The sequence below is a fragment of the Channa argus genome, chromosome 6 (genome assembly GCF_033026475.1).
Source record: "Channa argus isolate prfri chromosome 6, Channa argus male v1.0, whole genome shotgun sequence".
Taxonomy (NCBI): domain Eukaryota; kingdom Metazoa; phylum Chordata; class Actinopteri; order Anabantiformes; family Channidae; genus Channa; species Channa argus.
Window position 1 is genome coordinate 13,432,549 of NC_090202.1, and position 18,621 is coordinate 13,451,169.

Genomic DNA, 18,621 nt, shown 5'->3' on the forward strand with positions numbered 1-18,621 from the left:
TAAATATGTGTTCTAATGTCTCTGCCTGGGAACAGAAGACACACTGGTCCACTAAGCTAGGGTCCAGCTGCGCTCTGTATCAGTTTGTAGATATTGCCCCATGTACAACCTTCCACTGGAGGTCTGCTGTCCACTTTTCAATGGGCATCTTGTATAGGCACCACCAGCTGCCTTTCGGGGAAACATCTTGGCCAACAAACTCAGCTCAACTTGACTCTTTCACTCCTGTTAAAGAGCGCAGGTTCAAAACCTTTACGCAGATTTGATAGATCACTTTTTCTCTACACTCTGAAAAGTACTCAGTTGAGGGATTTGGAGTAACAGAAGCTGACCTCCTCCTTCCTGCCACTCCCAAGGCTTGTGACAAGGCAGCCCAAACTTCTTCCATGACTTTATTTATCAACCTGACTGATCTAACTCTGGTAGTCTCTCTCAGAATTTCCATATATTTTCTTGACATCTTAATAATATGTCCCAGTTTAGTGCAGCCTTCCTCTCTGAAACTGGTTTGAAGACTAATACACTGCAGTGTTTGGGTCCTTATGAAGTTGTTCAAAAATAAAGGTTCCTCAAACAACCACATGCCTGGGGTGCCATTACTGGCATGCACACTTTTAAAAACCTGGCATGCCTGCAGTACAGAGCTGTAGAAAGGTGTTAGACCCCTAAAGTCCACTTCCTCCACTTGTAGAAAGAAAAATTGCTTATCACACCAAAACCGCCCCACTATCGTCAGCAACAGGCGAGAAGTGTCGCACCAGCCTGACCCACAGCCGTACAGCACTTTCTGCGCAGTATAAAGAGGCAATCTTGGAGTAAATGTCAATCAGGGCTTGACCCCCTTCAGCCACAGGCAGGTAGAGAACTGAAAAACTCCCAGCACTTTCAGTCCCGTCTTGCCTAAGTGAATTCATCCAGGCAGACTAGGCACTTGCTGACCTCTCCACTGTCCAACTAGCTCTTTTCCCAGTTAACCTTTGCAGTTGAAGCTTTCTTATAAAGGGACAGGGTCTCCTCTAAACAATGAACATCCCTGTGGTTTGTGACAAAAACATTTAAAATCATATGGATAAGCAGATACAGTGAGAAGGGGATACAAACTGGAAAAGCCCCGCAATGAGACACCACTAAGCCAACTCAGCTTCCACAGCAGAGGCTTAATGACTAAATGACAATGACTTTATAGATGCCCTGAAATAGGGCAGCTTCGTCTAATTCCTCACCGTACAGCGATTGGTCGAATCAGTCCTTTCCACATCTTCACCATGCATTCAGCTCCATTGTACAACAAATGTAACCAAGCATAAAACCCATCACCAATACCAAATGTCTTAAGTACAGAAAATTAATAGGAATGGTCTGGTGAATCAAAAGCTTTCTCCTAATTTAAAGAAAGAATGCCCACATTGACATTTGAAATATTATGTATTTCTATCAAATCACAAATAGGACCATTATGGACAAGGCTTTTCTTATCAGGCGCAATATGTTTGGTCTGAATTTAAAAGTATTCCCAGGAAGTCTTAAACTTGTTGGACAAAGCCCTTGAGAGCACCATATGGTCTGTGCGAAGTGGTCTCCAGTTTTTAAGCAGGGCCTGGGCTCTCTTCATGGGTAGCAGGTAAGTACTGCCCGCTGACAAGGATCCTTACATCTCAAACTGACGGTTTTAAATCTGGCAAATTTACCGAACCTACGGAGTTCATTCTCCAACTGCTTACTTGAAATAAACGGCGGTACACCTGACACAGTGATCCATGTAGAAGGAGCCGACAGGGGGGATACTTGCACAAGCATGTCTTGGATAACCACACCACTCTATGAGATTGTTGACGCAACTACCACTTTGTTAATTTTTGATGCAAAAAGTTAATTGTCATGTCCTACCTGGTCACTGACGGCAAGCAGAAACTCTTTCACGGTGACTCTAGTATCTGGCGGGACAATCCTAATTCCCTGCTGGAGGGATGGTGGTGGCATCTCAGAGGATGCCATCCCTCCCAATACCCGGGGCAAAAGCTCAACAACAATCAGAAAAAACTCAAAACAATACCTGATCACGCAAAAGAAAAAAGTAGTAAACAAAGTAAACCCCCAAATATGATTGAGAAAAAATATCCAAAACTTTGCACCTCTCACGCACCCTCAACCCTCGTTCGCACTCTCACTCACGCGGAACTCCCAGTATGCAAGGAGAGAACAGAACAGAACAGAAAGAACAGGTCAATACTGACAGCTGCAAGCAGGATAGCAACTTAAAGGAAATCCCTGCAGGACTGCTGTCTATACGCACAGTGACAAACACATATATACAAACATAGACACACACCTGCATTGAGCTGGTGATTTCCTGCAGGGCAGAATCTGCCTCCTGTTGTTTATTCTTCAGCAGTGCACTCTGTTCTGCAGCACACCTCTTTAACTCATCAACCAATGCCTTGGCTTCATTCAACTTTGATACACCAGCCTGCAGACATATTTCAATTATAAATATACATTATAAAAACAACAAAGAAGTTCATCAGGGGCATTAGTTGAAAGTTTTTAAACTGTCCAAGTCAATCTCCAGAATTAAACCCTATAGTTTCCCTGAAGGGAGTAACCCCCCAACAAAAACAATAACTGAAAGAGACTGTGGTGAAAGCCTGGAAAAGAAAGCAAAAGTTTTGCAATGTCTATGGGTCACAGGCTTAATGCAGTTATTGCAAGCAAAGGATTTGCAACTAAATATTAAGTCTTATTTGCTTCGATCTATTTTAAGTCCATCTGTTCCAATACTTTTGTTCACATAAAAAATAGGTGGATCATAAAGACAAGTGTCTTTTGCAAACACACTGAACTAGGTTTTGGCTTAGCTTAATCGTTAATAAAGCTAAATAATTTTTGTGTAGAAACAAAAACTGAGAATATAAATCAGGAAATTAAAATGTGTAGTTTTTAATAGTCAAAAATAGAAATAAATAAAATGTGAATATCCACTAGTAGTACTATTATTATTAAGTAAAAAAACACGGTACATGATATTTTACCTGAAGATGCTGTTGTCTGGTTGTGAGCTGGCTTTGCTTTCGGGTGTATAATGCAGTGTAAACATGCAGAAGGGCCATGTACTGGCTGGGTGTTGCACCATGTTCTCTACATGACTCATGGACCATCAGGAACAAATGGCACAGGTCTCCTTGCCCAGACACTGCAGGGAGTAAAAGGTGAAGAAGCGGGTGAGCACAAACTGGATTAAAGATGTATAGTCATTCTTATGACATTACATACAGAGACACTAAAAATATATAATGTAGGAAATATGAAAAAAGGGGGCCATCGATAAGCAATTTCGAGTTTGGCTTTACCTTACAATGCATTTATAAATTGAAACATTGAAAACTGGATTTTAGAAAAATAAATACATACATACATACATATTCAGACCCTTTACGTAGTACTTTTTTGAAGCACCCTTGGCAGCAATATCTCTGTGCTTTACTTCGTTCAGCTTTCCCCCAACCCTGAGCACTTTACCAGTCCCACTATGCTTGTATTGGGCAGGTGATGAGCAGTGCCTGGTTTCCTCCGGACATAACAATTAGAATTGAGGCCAAACAGTTCAATTTTGGTTTCATCATTACAGAGAATCTCGTTCCTCACAGTCCAAGAATCCTTCAGGTGCTTTTTTGCAAACTCCAAATGAGTTTTCATGTGTTTTGCACTGAGGAGAGGACTGCATCTAGCCACTCTGCCATAAAGCGCAGGTTGGTAGAGGGCTGCAGTGATGGTTGTCCCTCTTTAACTTTGTACCATATCCACACAGGATCTCTGGAGCTCAGTCAGAAAGACCATCGGTTTCTTAGTCACCTCTCTTACAAAGGCCCTTCTCTCCCAATTGCTCTGCTTGGCAAGGTGACCAGCTCTTAGAAGAGTCCTGGTTGTGCCAAACTTCTTCCATTTGAGAATTATGAAGGCCACTGTGCTCTTGGGAACCTGCAGTGCAGCATATTTTTATTGTAGCCTTCCCCAGAACTGTGCCTTACAATAATCCTGTTTCTTAGCTCTGCAGGTAGTTCCTTTGACCTCATACCTTTTGCTCTATAACAGTTTCTACTGTTAGCTGTGAGTCATTCTATAGAGATTTGTGTGCCTTGCCAAAATCTGTCCAATCAATTTAAGGGTCTAAATACTTATGCCAAAGTGATATTCAAATTTTCCCTTTTTAATATATTTACAGACATTTCTAAAATTATGTTTTCTCTATATGATCATGAGGTACTGACTGTAGATTAATGAGGAAAAAAAATAAATTTAAGCGACTAGTATCAGGCTGCAACATAGCAAAATTGAAAAAAAGTGAAGTGAATACTTTTTCAATCCATGTGCACTCACCTGGGCTTTTCCCCTTAGTGTCCTTTTCCCTTTTATTCTCTTCCCCTTCTCCACCTATCTTTGCAAGCAGCAGCTCAGGAATCTAACGAGACACAGGTTTATTCTGTCATCTCATATTACTACATATTTATTCTCTAATGAAATAGAATGTTACATGTTTCAGCATACTCATGGATTTTTTAAAACCAAGTTGAAATAAATATACTTGACATCCTACTCCCCATTTCTAATTTTGTTCTGATTCCTTTTCTTTTTCTATTGTATAAGAAGTGAGGATAGCCTCTTTCACTATCTTGAAAGAGGCTTCAAAATGCTATCCCAGACGTGTTTTAGCTGTGTTTTGGCCCAGATTGTGGCCTGACACCTTCTATTTCAATTCGTGCTAAACAGAAAATTCAACCCTATATCTCCATATTCAACATTTTTAGAATAATCTATTCATCGTAAATACTGGAGTAAAATTCAGCAATTACTCTTGATTAAATCAGTCTCTTGTTTTATCTAGTCCCTCTACTAGTTGTCCTCCACTCACCTTTTTCATGCTGCTGTCAGACCAGTATTCCATCCACTGGACTGAACATTTGCGATAGAAAGCTGGGTTGCTCTCACAATTGATAGTGAAGTTAGAGTTGGAGCAGTCCATAATCAGCACAATGTGGAGGTTTTGCTGTATTCCTAAGATGAGGCGTAAGGTTTTTAACAAAAAGGAGGAAGATTTCATCACTAAAAATAAACTGGCCGTGTGAATAAATGCACTGGTGTTTGCTAAACATTGCAGTTAAACATAACATATCACATGTTGAAATTGAAACATTTTAGCATTTCATAGAAAATATTAGATCATTTCAAATATGATGGCAGCAACACATCTCAGAATAGATCGAAGAAGGTGATGTTAATCTTCTCTTTAGTCCGCAGGACACGGCCTCCATGGTTTTCAAAAAGAACTTAAAATTTTGATTGATCTGACCACAGAACATTTTTCCATTTTGCCTTGGTCCATTTTAAAAGAGCTTTGGCCCAGAGAACACGGCTGCATTCACATATGGCTTCTTCTTTGGATGATACAGCTTTAACTGACATTGGTGGATTTCACAGCGAACTGTGTTCACAGACAGTAATTTCTGGAAGTGTTCCTGAGCCCATGCAGTGATGTCCATGAACCTTTTCATATTATATAATTTCAATTGAAACAATTGAAATTGTTTCAAAACAATTGACATTTTTTCAATTGTTATAATTTTTAGACACAATTTGCCTCAGATTGGTGAAGCTCTGCCTATCTTTACATCTGAAAGGCACTGCCTCTCTGAAATGCTCCTTTTAGATCCAGTCTTGTTTCTCACCTGTTGCTAAATTAACCTAGTTAGTGGTCAAATGTTCCTTCATTAGCCTTTGCTGCCATTAAATTCAAAATTAGCTAATATCGCCATGAAATGAGAAAATGTCTCAGTTTGTAATAATTTATGTTCTATTGTAAATAGATAATAATAAGGTAGGCAGGTAGCAATACATTATATATTGAATTGATACATAACGCAGATAAAACAATCCGTGAATAGAATCAGACAACAGTAAATCTATAAAAATTGATGGGAGTGTAATAAAAGAATGAGTAAGAGACCCACAGACTTTGCTGTCAAAAAATATAAAGTACTGACTGTAGGAAAAGTAGTTATAGATTGGTCCACTGAATCCATCCTGGGAAGCAGCATCTTTGAGAGAGGACAGGAGTGGCTCAAGTTCTTCTGGGGTATAGAGGCCTGGAACTTCACCTGAAACATAACAAATACAAAGGAATTGCCAGGGATTCACTATATACTAGTATATCTCAAACGAAACATACATGTTAAGACTTAAGATAGTAGGGTCAGGACACAAAAGAATCTGCAGCTTTCATTTGGTGTGCAGTATTACTTTTGCCAAAATGATCTATATTATGCTTGCTGTCTATATTCAAATACACAGGACAGATGCAGGCATTCAATATCATACTTTTTCACTGCAACATGGTTGTGGTAGCCTACTGTTGGTACTGCATCAACAATGCAGTTTGTTTTAACCCTAAACCTGGCTCTTATTAATCCAACCTGCAGTTCTCTTTTCAGCCATGATACAACTCCAAGTTGCTTCCTTATTCCTACTGTCTTATAGATGCATACAGATGTAGGCATTCAAAGTGGTGTAGTATTTCCGTGCGGTGTGTTTGCGCTACCATATTGGTGCCATTCCATCGGGAATGCACATTATAACTCAGAAGCAGGTTCATAAAATCAAACCTGCAGTACTCCTTTCCGCCACCAGGCATAGCTATGTCTCATCCTCATTCCGAATCCACAGTACTTAATGGATGCATTCTGAGGATGATTAAACTGCTTCTTAGTGAAAACGAGTTTCACATCTGATCTATCACACAGATGCTGTGATACCACTGTGTTTATGGGGACATTGTCAGATGTAGTGGGCACAAGATTTCCTATAGATTTTATCTGTCTCTATAAAGTGGGTTGTGATGCGATAAAAAAATGTTCCTGCATGTTCAGTATGTCTCCTAAAATGTTCCTAAGCAAACTAAACTGCAAAGGTAAAATCATTTTGTTGATGTTTGGAATATAGCTCACTGGAACATGTTTTTGGAATGAAAGAAGCGGAACACTTCACTACAGACATGTAGAGAGATGTGCACCGTAGAATAGTGGTGAGTTCCACAGTTCCACAAGGCTCAGTGAAGTTTTTTACTACTGCGATACAGTAGGAATGGCCATGATTTTGAAAGTTAAGAAATCCGTGTTTAGATCTATCTAACTTAGAAAACTCACCTGGACATTGATAGGTAGAGACGCCCCCATTAGTTTTTTAATGTTAATGATAAATTAAACAATTCAGCCAATGCAATATTCCGAGTAATACACACCTGATGACAGCAAGCTGTTTACCATCTCTAAGAAAGCTGGGTGAACAAACTGATAGTCCTCCAACAATAAAACAACCTGGTGCCCCTCCAGACCTGCCAGTTGCATCACCTACACGTAAAGTACACATTCACATCCAGTAAATTACACATTTGATACACATGCTTTACACATACACATAACGTGTATGACACTAAATTTTCTTTGCATTTGCACTAATTCCTAAGTATACATGCCACTCAACAATTAATTTGCCAGTTTAAAACTTGGTACAATGTAAACCAATTTATCTGATAATGTCACATTTAATGTGTAATGGGGTTTCGCTCTTACCGTCTTGAGATCATTGTTGAAATGCTTAAGAGTATAACCACGGGAGACTTTAGGTGTGAACAATGCATATCCATGCATGTGTGACACCAAGCATGTGGCTGTATGTCGACCCACACCGCACCGCCCCGCCAGAAGCAAAGAACCACCAGGTCGACTAAGAACACGATCAAACCGGGCCACAAAGTCACACACTTCCCAGAACAGGAGAAGATCCATTTCTCTGTTGTCTCGACTGTACAGCACTCTACCCTATACGAACAAATGGAGGAGTACACACAGGTGTGAAGGTGCACACACAGGTGTGAAGGTGCACCACAACACCCAGGAAATCATCCAAGAAATTGAACTAAAAAAAGAAACAAATGCAATATAAAGAAAGCTAAGGAAAAATCTACAGAACTATGAAGTTAAATTAAATGTTTAAAAAAAGTTTTCAAAACTAAATTATTTAAAAGTTCCTTATGCAGAGCCACCTCTTTCAGTGTTCATAAAAAGTATAAAATATAGTATAACAGAGTTAAAATGCATCATAAAATTTGCATCAAACCAAAAATTTAAGAAACATTAAGTACTGTATTTCAAAATGTTCTAAAATAGGTACAGCACTTGGTAGTACTTCCCACTAGTGTACATTTTGACACCAGACAACACTTCACTATGTACCTTCTGTATGACTTGTTCAAGGTCAGCAATATCCAGACGTCCCAATTGTTTGCCATGAGAAGGTAAAGGCTGGCCTGGAGCCATTACAGCCCCTTCAGAGGCTCCCCAGGTCACATAAAAACCTTCTGTACAGAGGGGAAACATTACACACTGTTAGCAACACACCTGTCTATGTGCACTTCGAAATTAGCTCTCTGTCTCTTTGCTGTCCTTAGTGTAGCTACTAGCGACTAGCACTATAACCCTTTGTTTAGCAGTTTAAAGGGCTTTGGTTATAAGCCAAGCCTTTTTTCAGTGCTGCTCATATCCTAGTACAGTATGTGTATGTACCAGTACAGTATTTATATTTTTAAATAACTTTTTTTAAACTCTCATTTCTTTTAGAGTCACAGGGGGTCTTCCTGTGCAGTGTTATCAACACTAGACATCTCTCTAGTAGGGCTTGACATTAGGCTTTTTAGACCAGCTGAGAATTTTTACTTGCCCGACAGCCAAACTTACTTATCCAAAATGAAAAATGTAGACCTAGTAAAAAATTCAAATAAATGTGAATTTTAACAATTATTATCTTTTATTAACAAGAAAACATATAATTTAAAAGTAATAATATAATTTCTGCTTTATCAATGTAGTAAATGTTTTGTGAAGTTATTGTGACATTTGTAAACAGGGGTAGGACAGCATCAAATGAAAAATAAATTGACCTGGTCTCAGGATTACCTAAAATGAAAGATGGTGAGTATGCATCCTCTATGCAATGAAATAAAATCTAAACTAATATGGGGCAGGGCGACAAACATAAATCATTGTTTTGGAAACACTGCATATCATCTCATATATTTTTTACTTGCCTGCAAGGGTACCTGCATGATGCATTTCACTTACTCGATCATAGTTTGCTTGTCCAATGTAAACGGGCAAGCATTAATACCAAGCCCTGTTTCTGGTATGACTATTGAATCTTGTAAGTCTTGGTTCTTATTTGTCCTTATTTATTTACACTCAAGGATAGCAAACAAGCATAGCTCTAGAGTATTGTCAGTATCACCCAAGATTTTAGATCAACATCTCATCCCTGCTGACAGGGTGTTGGAGTGATTAGTGCTGCTACCCCTCAGCTGTCTGTCAGTTGTCTGTCTTTGTATGTCTCACTATTTTCGCCCTGAGATAGATTGGCGATCTGTCCAGGCTATACCCCACCTCTCACCCATTAACAGCTGAGATAGGCTCCAGCCCCCCGCAACCCTGAACAGGATACGTCATTAAGATAATGGAGGGATAGATGGATTTTATCCCTGCACTTATGAAGAAATTTAAATGTTATGATCTGCTGCAGGTGACTATATTCTTAATTGCTGAATTATATGGTTTTCCAAGCATATCTGTTGCAATTTTAGTGTTTTAGAGAAGTCAAAGTAAAACAGGAAAAACAATAAAATACTGGAATTATTCAGTCATTAGTGGTGATCTAAAAAATGCAGTTAATCTGTGATGAACCATGCTATTACTTTGTTTTATAATAGGTGTTATTGTTTATGCAGAAGGTGAATGAAGGTGTATGTCAGTGAGAGTAAAGCTATCTCATACCAGTTATGTTGTTTAGACCATCAGAGCCCCAGTCTCCCCGAATGATAGAAGAGAGGATGTTATCAAAACTGTGAAGGTCTTTGGAGGAAACTAGTCGGTCTCTGAAAAGCCTCCTGGCCTCGTATGCTACCACCTCCAACACGCTGTCTGTCACATTAGATTGAGCTAAAAAGGAAGTATGTGACACATGTACATACTAAGATTATTATTCAACAGTTTACTTTAGTCATTTACACACAAGAAGAAACAATGTTTTTAAATTCTTTTCTTGACCAAAATCCACCTTAGCGGTGTTTAAAGATCAAGAGTAAAACATAAACGACAAGCAAGCGCAAGTGACTCTGGGTCTTTGATGAAGTTAACAGTTATGATAATTGACAGTTCATAACATAACATACCACAATATTTGTTCTTTGACAGAATTTCCTAAAATATTTGATAATATTTCTAAATTGGATTAGTAAGCTCTATGTTAGAATCGTCTCTAATAAAGTTCAAAGACATTATATTAAACACATTAATATCATTTCAAACGTTTGAGTTATGAAGTGTTAACAACACATTTTTTCTTGTCCTTTCGGCTTATCCCGTGAGTTCAGGGTTGCCACAGCAGATCATTGTCCGCATGTTGATTTAGCAGTTTTTACGCCGGATGCCCTTCCTGTTGCAACCCTCCCCAATTTCTACCGGGCTTGGACCCCAGCTGGCACAGCTGGGGAGGGGAATGGGTTTCAGTGTCTTGCCCAGAGACACTTCGACATAAAGCAGGGACCGGGGATTGAACGAGTGACCCTGTGGTCTGATGACAACTGCCTTTACCAACTGAGCTACGGCCGCCCCTGAAGTGTTAACAACACATAAAGTCATTGAAATCACACGCACACTCAAACTCACCACATAGTATGAAAGAATACAGCAAAGGCAAGTAAGGGGGACAAAGTAAGTAAGCAAAAAAATGATGAGCATAGTAAAAGAAGATTTTGTTTGCTGATGTGTTTAATTAAAACAAATAATTAGAGTCTCTATCGCAGTGGGAACACAGTGAAGAAAGAGAGAAAGAGTGACACAGGCAGAGATGAAGGGACACCAACCGGAGGGGAGAGGATGATAAAAGAGAGGGGCAACAGACCGATGACAGAGAGAAACTGAGAAAGGAGAGGACAGAGGAGGCAGAGTGTGACCGGATAAAATAATAGGCAAAAGTTTGGGACAGTAGCTGAGAATACTGACAAAAAAGTAATTGATCTGGGGTTGTGTCTTTTTTTAATCTTACATCAAAACTTACATAGTAACTAAGTTTTTATATTTTTTAGTGGCAGCAAGAAGGGGAAGCCAGTAAGTCATAAAATAGAACCTTTTGGATTTGTTTGCATGCAACTGTTCTTTACCATTCTGGCCTATGGGTAGGAGTTTATCACATTATCACATTACATATGTTAAAAAAGTAATGATTTCATGAGCCTTGGTCCCATTAAAGCCTATGTGACCTGACTTGTTGTCAGATTTCATCAGTCTTCTACAGAAAAATTGACTCATACGGTGACTCATAAAGTAAGTCAGACTCATACGGTAAATACTCATCTGTATGTACTTTTGCAGATGCTTGTTTACCTGCAGTGAGGTCATATCGCAGCAGGCTGAGGACCCACTCTGTAAGAATACTCGGGGTAAACAGGTAGTGACTGTGGTCATCCACTGTAAACTTTGCTTTCACCTGAGAGTGAAGAAGCACATAAAGACAGATGATAAAATGTCTATAGCATAAATATAACCTCTGATAGAAAATGTTAGCTATCTGTTTTATTAGCATTAAAGACATCATCATTTCATAAAATTAACATCTAAAAGATAATTTGTGTTCTATGAAGGCAATTGCAATTTTGGGGCTGCACTCACTTAACAGCTCTTAATTCTAGAGCTTATATTCGATCCCAAAAAATTCTGCCGAAACTGTAGCTTTTGCAAAACAACAATACTTATTTTTGAAGTCTCTGTAATTCAGTAGTACAGTACATTGTAGTTTTTTTGAAATCAATATAGCAAGACCTACATGTAATAAATTGTTACTTGAGAATGTCACAACATTAATAACTTGCAACATTTGTGGCAATAATAACACCCTAACTTGACGTTAAATAAAGTGGCAGATAGTGGGAAAAAAAATTTCTGACATCCTCCACATCTGCACAAGAGCCTGTTAATCATTGTACATTCTTATGACTGACTTGTGCTCTTAAGAGACTGTTTAAAAGGTGCTGTTCAAGACCCAATCCCAATTTCCCCTCTTTGCCCTGGAACATCTCAGAGCATCTTGCTATAAATATACATTTGAACATGGATGAACAGCCTGTCCGACTCAATACCTGTTCATAGAGTTGCACAAGAGACCCAGCCAGCTGGTGTGTCTTCCCTGTGCTGGCCCAGGCTGCTTGGCTACCCAGGCTATGCTGGAGAACTGGCTGCAGGTATGCTGAGTAGATAGTCTGCAGCTGCTCTCTGTCTGGATAGCTAAAGGCAGTGGCAAAACAAAGGCAGTGAAATGTGTGAATTGAGGAAAAAAAAGAGAGGGGATCAGTGGCAGAGTTAGAAGGAGGCCAACAGTGAAATGTAGAGACAAATAGAGATGGGAATTGATATTGGAACAGGGAAATTTTGAATGCATGTATCTTCAAAAATAACTGCATGGTATTTGATTACATGGCTTTTGCACTTTACGTACTCTATGGTGCAGATGCGTACGATGGAGGAAAAGCGGGAGGTGAGTGAATGGCTTCCAACAGCACCACCTGTTGACATGGATGCCACCACCTGGATGTTCTCAAGACTGACCCACTCCAGATTTTCATCATAGAATCCATTATATGTTAAAACCTGGAGGAAAGATGGAGCGTAATAACGATATGTATGTAATTTTTATTTATATTTATAATTTGTTTTCAATAAATATATATATATAAAATATAAGCTTTTATACTCAAATTGCAAATGAGAGTGTTACAATTTTTTGTGGGAGTCTATGATAATGTGATTGAAACCAGTGTCAAAATCTGAGCTTCTGAAGGTCAACACTGACAAAGAAAGTAGTACTACTTAAACCATCTCATCCATCCATTCACTAATTCTTTTTTTAACCCCTCCCTATTTTTGTTTATGTATTATCTTTACCTGTTGTAGAAAGGCAATGAGGTTGCTGGTCCCCCATTTGTCCGGTTTGGGTAGGTTGATGTCTTTCAAGTAAAGGACCAGGTTCTCGCAGTCCTTGGGTCTGAACACTCGGCCAGTGTTAGAGTTGAGCAACAGGCAGATCTGACTAAACTTCTGCAGGACATGGCGAGATGAGGTCTGTGCACTGCAGTGAACCACAGCAACTTGTGTGGAGCGCAGCTGAGAGAATGCATAGCGCAGGAGCATGCTAGACAAAAACAGCACGTAGAAAAATGATCACTCCAGAACTTATGTATTAATGTGTGATGAGACATGAGCTCAAGGTTGTTGACAATTTAATTATACATCTAATAATTCAACTTTTACAAAGCTCATGTTTTGGATAGTGTTAAAATGCCAATTAAGTACAGAAGGAGTTGTTTGTTGGGAATCTAGACAACAGTGTTTATGCAAACATACAGAGAATAAATGAAAAATAAATGCAGTGCGTGTATGTACCTGCCCGCTACAGTATAACTGTGTGCATACTAATTAGATGTTCTGCTGTCAGCTAACAAACCCACTGCCTCAATGGCACAGTGACCTTTTGTGTGAAATAGGCAAGACAAGAGGATTGTAAAAACCCTACTGAGAGACCCTTGCTCTTTAAACTCCTGGGGAGTGAAGCAATTACATTTGAGGCAGCATCTCTTTGTGTACACGTTCACAAGTTTTAAAACATTCCACACATCCACATGGAGATGTGGATTTCTCTGAATTGTCAGTGCCTTTGCATTAAAGGTCAAGCCTCGAATACAAGAAGATATTAGTGTTAATTGTGTGCTGTCACGATCAATAATGCACACTATTTTACCGTGAATTCACTAGCCTGAGAAAACTGCTTACAGAGACTGCTTTTCCCAAACAAGAAGTAAATGTAAATTATCTCAATAAAAGCCACATACATTCCCAACAAGCACTCTTTGGAACTGCTGTCACACATTCAGTATGCTTACATGAATTTAAGTGACCAGGTTACAGTCATATTCCTCAGGAGATCTGATTTTTTAAGTGTCATGTAATTGGGAAAAAGCTGGTTTCCAAAATCAGGGTAGGGGAGAGAAAGCTGATTTGTCCGAGTACCCCAGTAACTTAAGTATATGTAAACGCAGTCAGTGTCTTGTGTGCTATAATGTTAAAAAATAATCATTTAGCATTCATGTGCGAATGGGTTTAATTTTATTTGTATGTGTTCAAAATGTGTGGCATTGCATTACATTCCATGAATATGTATACATAGTGTGTGACCATATGTATACATTTGCAAGTGTGTATAGTATATTCTATCTGTGTTTATGACTAATGACAAATGTAGGTGTTATGGATTAGAATGCATTACCCCTTTCCACAGCCTTCTGGTCCAACCACCATGAAGGGCTGTCTGTGCTGAGCGGTGAGCCATGGAGAGAAAAAATGCAGCCCCCTCTGCATGTCTGGGGTCTTAATAACAGGTAATGTGTTTGTATGAGAAAGCTGTTCCAGTGTGAGACACTGTGGAGGCTGGAATGTATAGGCTGCTAGATGGCCACTGTTGGAGTCATAGTAGGTATCTAGTGGTTTTCTGGTGTCAGGTGGGCTTTCCCTGGCCCAGCTTAGCAACTAAAAACAAAAAAACATTAATTAACATCCCCACTAGGTACTGTACATTTCCTTACTATCCTTACCATTGGAATTATGATTCATACTTCTGTTTTTTTTTACTGCTGAGAAGATTTCATGTAAAAAACAAACCATAAGACATTAATAGAATTTTAGCCCTGAAACTAAACCTTTTCCTTGTGAATGCAAAAAAAAACATGGTTCCTTTACCTCCTTAGCAAACTCCTGTCGTGTTTTGAGGTTCAGATTTCCTCCCAAACCTCTAAGAAGACCAACAATGAACTGACCTCTATCCGTCACTGAGCTGAGATGTGACAGGCCATTGAACACTGTACCCACCAGAGTAGTTTCCACCACAAAGTCATTCTGATGAAAAGAGGTAAAAGAAAACAGAAACAAAAATAGAAATAAAAAGTTTGATTGCCTTTTTGAAATAAATGGATGATAACAAGAAAACCCTCTTTACTCAAGTGTAACTTAGCTAAACGTGATATGATGACAGAATCTACAGCATGTACTGTAGGTGTTCATTTGTAAAACTTTTATGTTTATTTCACTCTCATAGTGTTAGCAACTAAATGCCAGTGTAAACGAAGGTCTGAAATAGGTTAGTATTGACATACAGAGAAAATGTTGCACCTTGAAAAAGTCTGTTGCTTGTAGCCAGTGTGTAGTAGTATAATAAGACAACCGTTACCTGTTTGAGGACCCACTCCAGAGCTCGTTGGAAGTAGTCTCCAAGCCAATTTTCTAGGTTACTGTGACAATTCTCTGACTGACCCCTTAGCCACGACTTTACCAACGCACCCACATCTATGTCCTCGTCGCTGAAGATACAGACAGGAGAAAGTGGGTGTGTAAATAACAGTGAGACAAGCTGTTCAGGAAAGGTGACTTGGACAACCTTAAAAATTAACAGTTACCCTGCCTACATGGCTGACTGACCTGAGAAAGATCATGCCCATGCGAGAGATGGTTGCTGGTGAAGCACAGCTAAGGTCATGCGTCTCAAACAGGAAGTTAACATTGGGTCCAAATTGGATGCGTTCTCCACTAGGCATGGTCAGCAACCGATTATCATCAAGCACAGAGTTCAGACTCTCAATCCACTCTGGGTCAATATCACCGTCACACACAATCCATGAGCTCACCTCTAGAAAAGACAAAAATACTTCAAATACATAAATACTTAAATACATACACAGAGCACATTATTTTTAGCACAGTAAAGAGTGCAACAAATGTAGACAATTCCATGTAATTTGTTCTGGGCTCAGTGCAAGAACTTTTCCAATGAAAGTAAATATTACTGTGCGCCAAACTTCGTTTATGTGTATTAGGGTCCTATTGCACCATTCATACCCTGCGGCTCTCTGACCACAATCCTGGCACTGTGTGTTAGGACACCATCAGCCCATTCTCTTGTGTCCATGTCGATATGTCCAAGTAGCTGTTGTCTGGGCATGGCCTTGGGATTCATTGTATACTGCTTTACCTAGAAAAACACAACATTGTCAAGATAATTTCAGTTTGGTAAAGGGTTTTTAACTGACCTAAAATCTTTTGAACTCATGCTTCTTTTTATATACTAAAGAATATAGAAACTCAAACCTTACATAATGCACAATAAACATATATGTGCACATAAATATATGTACAGTAAAAGAAAAGTAAAAATATATATATACACATCACTGAATAAAAATAATGTAGTTTGTTTCTTACACACCACTTTGCCTGTTTTGCTGAGGGCAGCCCTAAGCATTTTCCAGAGCGTTGACTTTCCTGCTCCACTTGGACCTACAATGACTACACCCATGCGTTGTCTCAGTTGTTCATTCAGCTCCAGTGCTTTCTTCCGCTACACAGAGATGAAAAGACAACAAGTCATTATTATGTGATTTTTCCACTATAATATGAACAAACTGCTCTCTTAGTGTTAATGTTTAGGACTTCTTGCAGCACAAAGTGAAGCAAACACTATATGAACACCAGTTCAACATGCACCACACATGATAATAAAGTGTATTTGACTAATATATGTTTTGATTCACCTGGCTGGGTATAAGTTCAAGACGTGCCTCCTTGTAGACTTGTTCCAGTGCATGTGTTAGGATTTGGTCCTCCACACCAGTGAAATTAACCCCAGAAAAAACATCTCTGACCAAGGCATCAAAACGGGAACTATCGGCAAATGTAAGCTTGGACAAGGTATTCAGTCTCAGTGCCTGCACCACCAGACTATTCTCCTGAACTGCACGTGGATGAAAAACAATAATTTGATTTCTATTCCATTTCAAAATAGAAATGGGACATAAAGAGTACTTAAATGGCATAAAAATATACATTTGATTTATACTGGTAAAAAGATATGCATAACATAAGGCAGAGAAACAGTACATGTTTAATAAAGAAAAACACCAAAAACAAGGTCACGAGGGTTAACCTATCCATTTGTTATTGCTTTGCTTGTCAATACTTTATTATGTCTCGCAAAGATTCCAGACATGTTTATGTTCAATACATACAGGGCAGGTGGTGAAACAGAAGGATGGGTTTACAAAGATGAAAAGGGTAAAATGAAGAGAGAGATAGTGGCAAGTTTTGAAATGCAATGACATGAGGAGTGGAAGGGGCTGAGATAGAGAGGGTATGGGACGAGATCAGTGTCAATAGCTAACAAGAGTGCTAACAAGAGGTCAGCAAGAGCGGGAACAAGCTGGGGAAAGAGGTACTGAAGACATAAACAACAAGGTTTTGGGAATGTAAGAAGGAAAAAGTACAGTCAAGTGAAAGGCTCAGGGGAAGAAAACATTTTAAGGGATGCATTTGGGCTAAATATCAATTGATGCAGTGTCTGTATTAGAGGATTTAGAGACCAAGCACAACAGAATGTGTATAGAGAAGTAGTGGTGAATAGAGCCATTTTATGTTGAAGTTTACCTATGCTTAGTCATCAAAATTCATTTAAGAGCTATACTGGTTTTAGACAGTATTCAGAACTTTACTTTTTCATATTTGTTATGTTGCACCATGATTGTACTGCAGTACCCCATTAATGACAAAGAGACAGAATTTAAGAAATGTTTGCCAATGTATGAAAAAGGGAAAACTGACATTGGAATAAGCACACAGACCCTTTGCAACAACACATGAAATTTAGGTCATGTGCCTCCCATTTCTCTCGATCATTGCTGAGATGTTTTCACACCTTGACTGGAGTTTAAGTGTGGTAAAATAAATTGATTGGATATGATTTGGAAGGGCACACACATTCAAAGAAAAAGCCATGAAATCAAAGAAACTGCCTGAAGAGCACAGAGACAGAAATACTGCAAGACATATATCCAAGAAAGAAATTGGGGAGGACTGGGGAGGTTGAATAAAGTACAGAGAAAACCAGTGTTCAGGACCTCGGACTGGGGCGAAGATACACTGTCCAACATGACAACAATCCTAAGCACACAGCCAACACAACACAGGAGTGGCTCAGCCAGGGCCCTGATTTAACCCTATTGAAACTCTCTGAAGAGAGCTGAAAATGGCTAACAACTACTGGTCTCCATCCAACTTCGACTTAGTTTGAGAGGATTTGCAAAGAAGAATGGCAGAAAATCCCCCAATCCAGGTGTGCAAAGCTTGTTGAGCCATAAAAAAAGACATGAGGCTGTAATTGCTGCCAAAGGTGCTTTAACAAAGTGCGGAGTAAAGGGTCTGAACATTTAAGTACATGTGATATTTCATTTTTTTGTTTTTAATCGATTTCTAAAATTCTGTTTTCAATTTTCCAATTTGGGGTGCTGAGTGCAGATTAATGAGAAAAAAGAATTTAAATGATTGGAGTGTCAAGCTGCAAAACAACAACATTGAAAAAAGTAAAAGGTGTCCAAATACTTTCTGAATTATCAAACCTCTTTGTAGTGTGACCCTTCTGGGTGCAGAAGAAGCA

At 39.1% G+C, this 18,621-nt stretch overlaps 1 protein-coding gene across 5 annotated transcripts in view; it reads right to left on the reverse strand.

Moving 5' to 3' along the window:
* dync2h1 (dynein cytoplasmic 2 heavy chain 1) overlaps positions 1-18,621 on the reverse strand; it is a 102,667-nt gene that overhangs the window by 57,692 nt on the left and 26,354 nt on the right. For all 5 annotated transcript variants that reach the window (XM_067507137.1, XM_067507138.1, XM_067507136.1 and 2 more), the window contains exons 41-60: positions 16,727-16,926; positions 16,402-16,533; positions 16,035-16,167; positions 15,618-15,825; positions 15,370-15,499; positions 14,883-15,038; positions 14,413-14,672; positions 13,035-13,281; positions 12,589-12,740; positions 12,233-12,377; positions 11,481-11,583; positions 9,870-10,034; positions 8,283-8,407; positions 7,620-7,868; positions 7,289-7,397; positions 6,036-6,149; positions 4,907-5,049; positions 4,375-4,456; positions 3,030-3,190; positions 2,330-2,467 (exon numbers count right to left, since the gene is read on the reverse strand). In XM_067507137.1, coding sequence (XP_067363238.1) covers positions 2,330-2,467; positions 3,030-3,190; positions 4,375-4,456; positions 4,907-5,049; positions 6,036-6,149; positions 7,289-7,397; positions 7,620-7,868; positions 8,283-8,407; positions 9,870-10,034; positions 11,481-11,583; positions 12,233-12,377; positions 12,589-12,740; positions 13,035-13,281; positions 14,413-14,672; positions 14,883-15,038; positions 15,370-15,499; positions 15,618-15,825; positions 16,035-16,167; positions 16,402-16,533; positions 16,727-16,926 — 3,152 coding nt within the window. The remainder of the gene's footprint in view (positions 1-2,329; positions 2,468-3,029; positions 3,191-4,374; positions 4,457-4,906; positions 5,050-6,035; positions 6,150-7,288; positions 7,398-7,619; positions 7,869-8,282; positions 8,408-9,869; positions 10,035-11,480; positions 11,584-12,232; positions 12,378-12,588; positions 12,741-13,034; positions 13,282-14,412; positions 14,673-14,882; positions 15,039-15,369; positions 15,500-15,617; positions 15,826-16,034; positions 16,168-16,401; positions 16,534-16,726; positions 16,927-18,621) is intronic.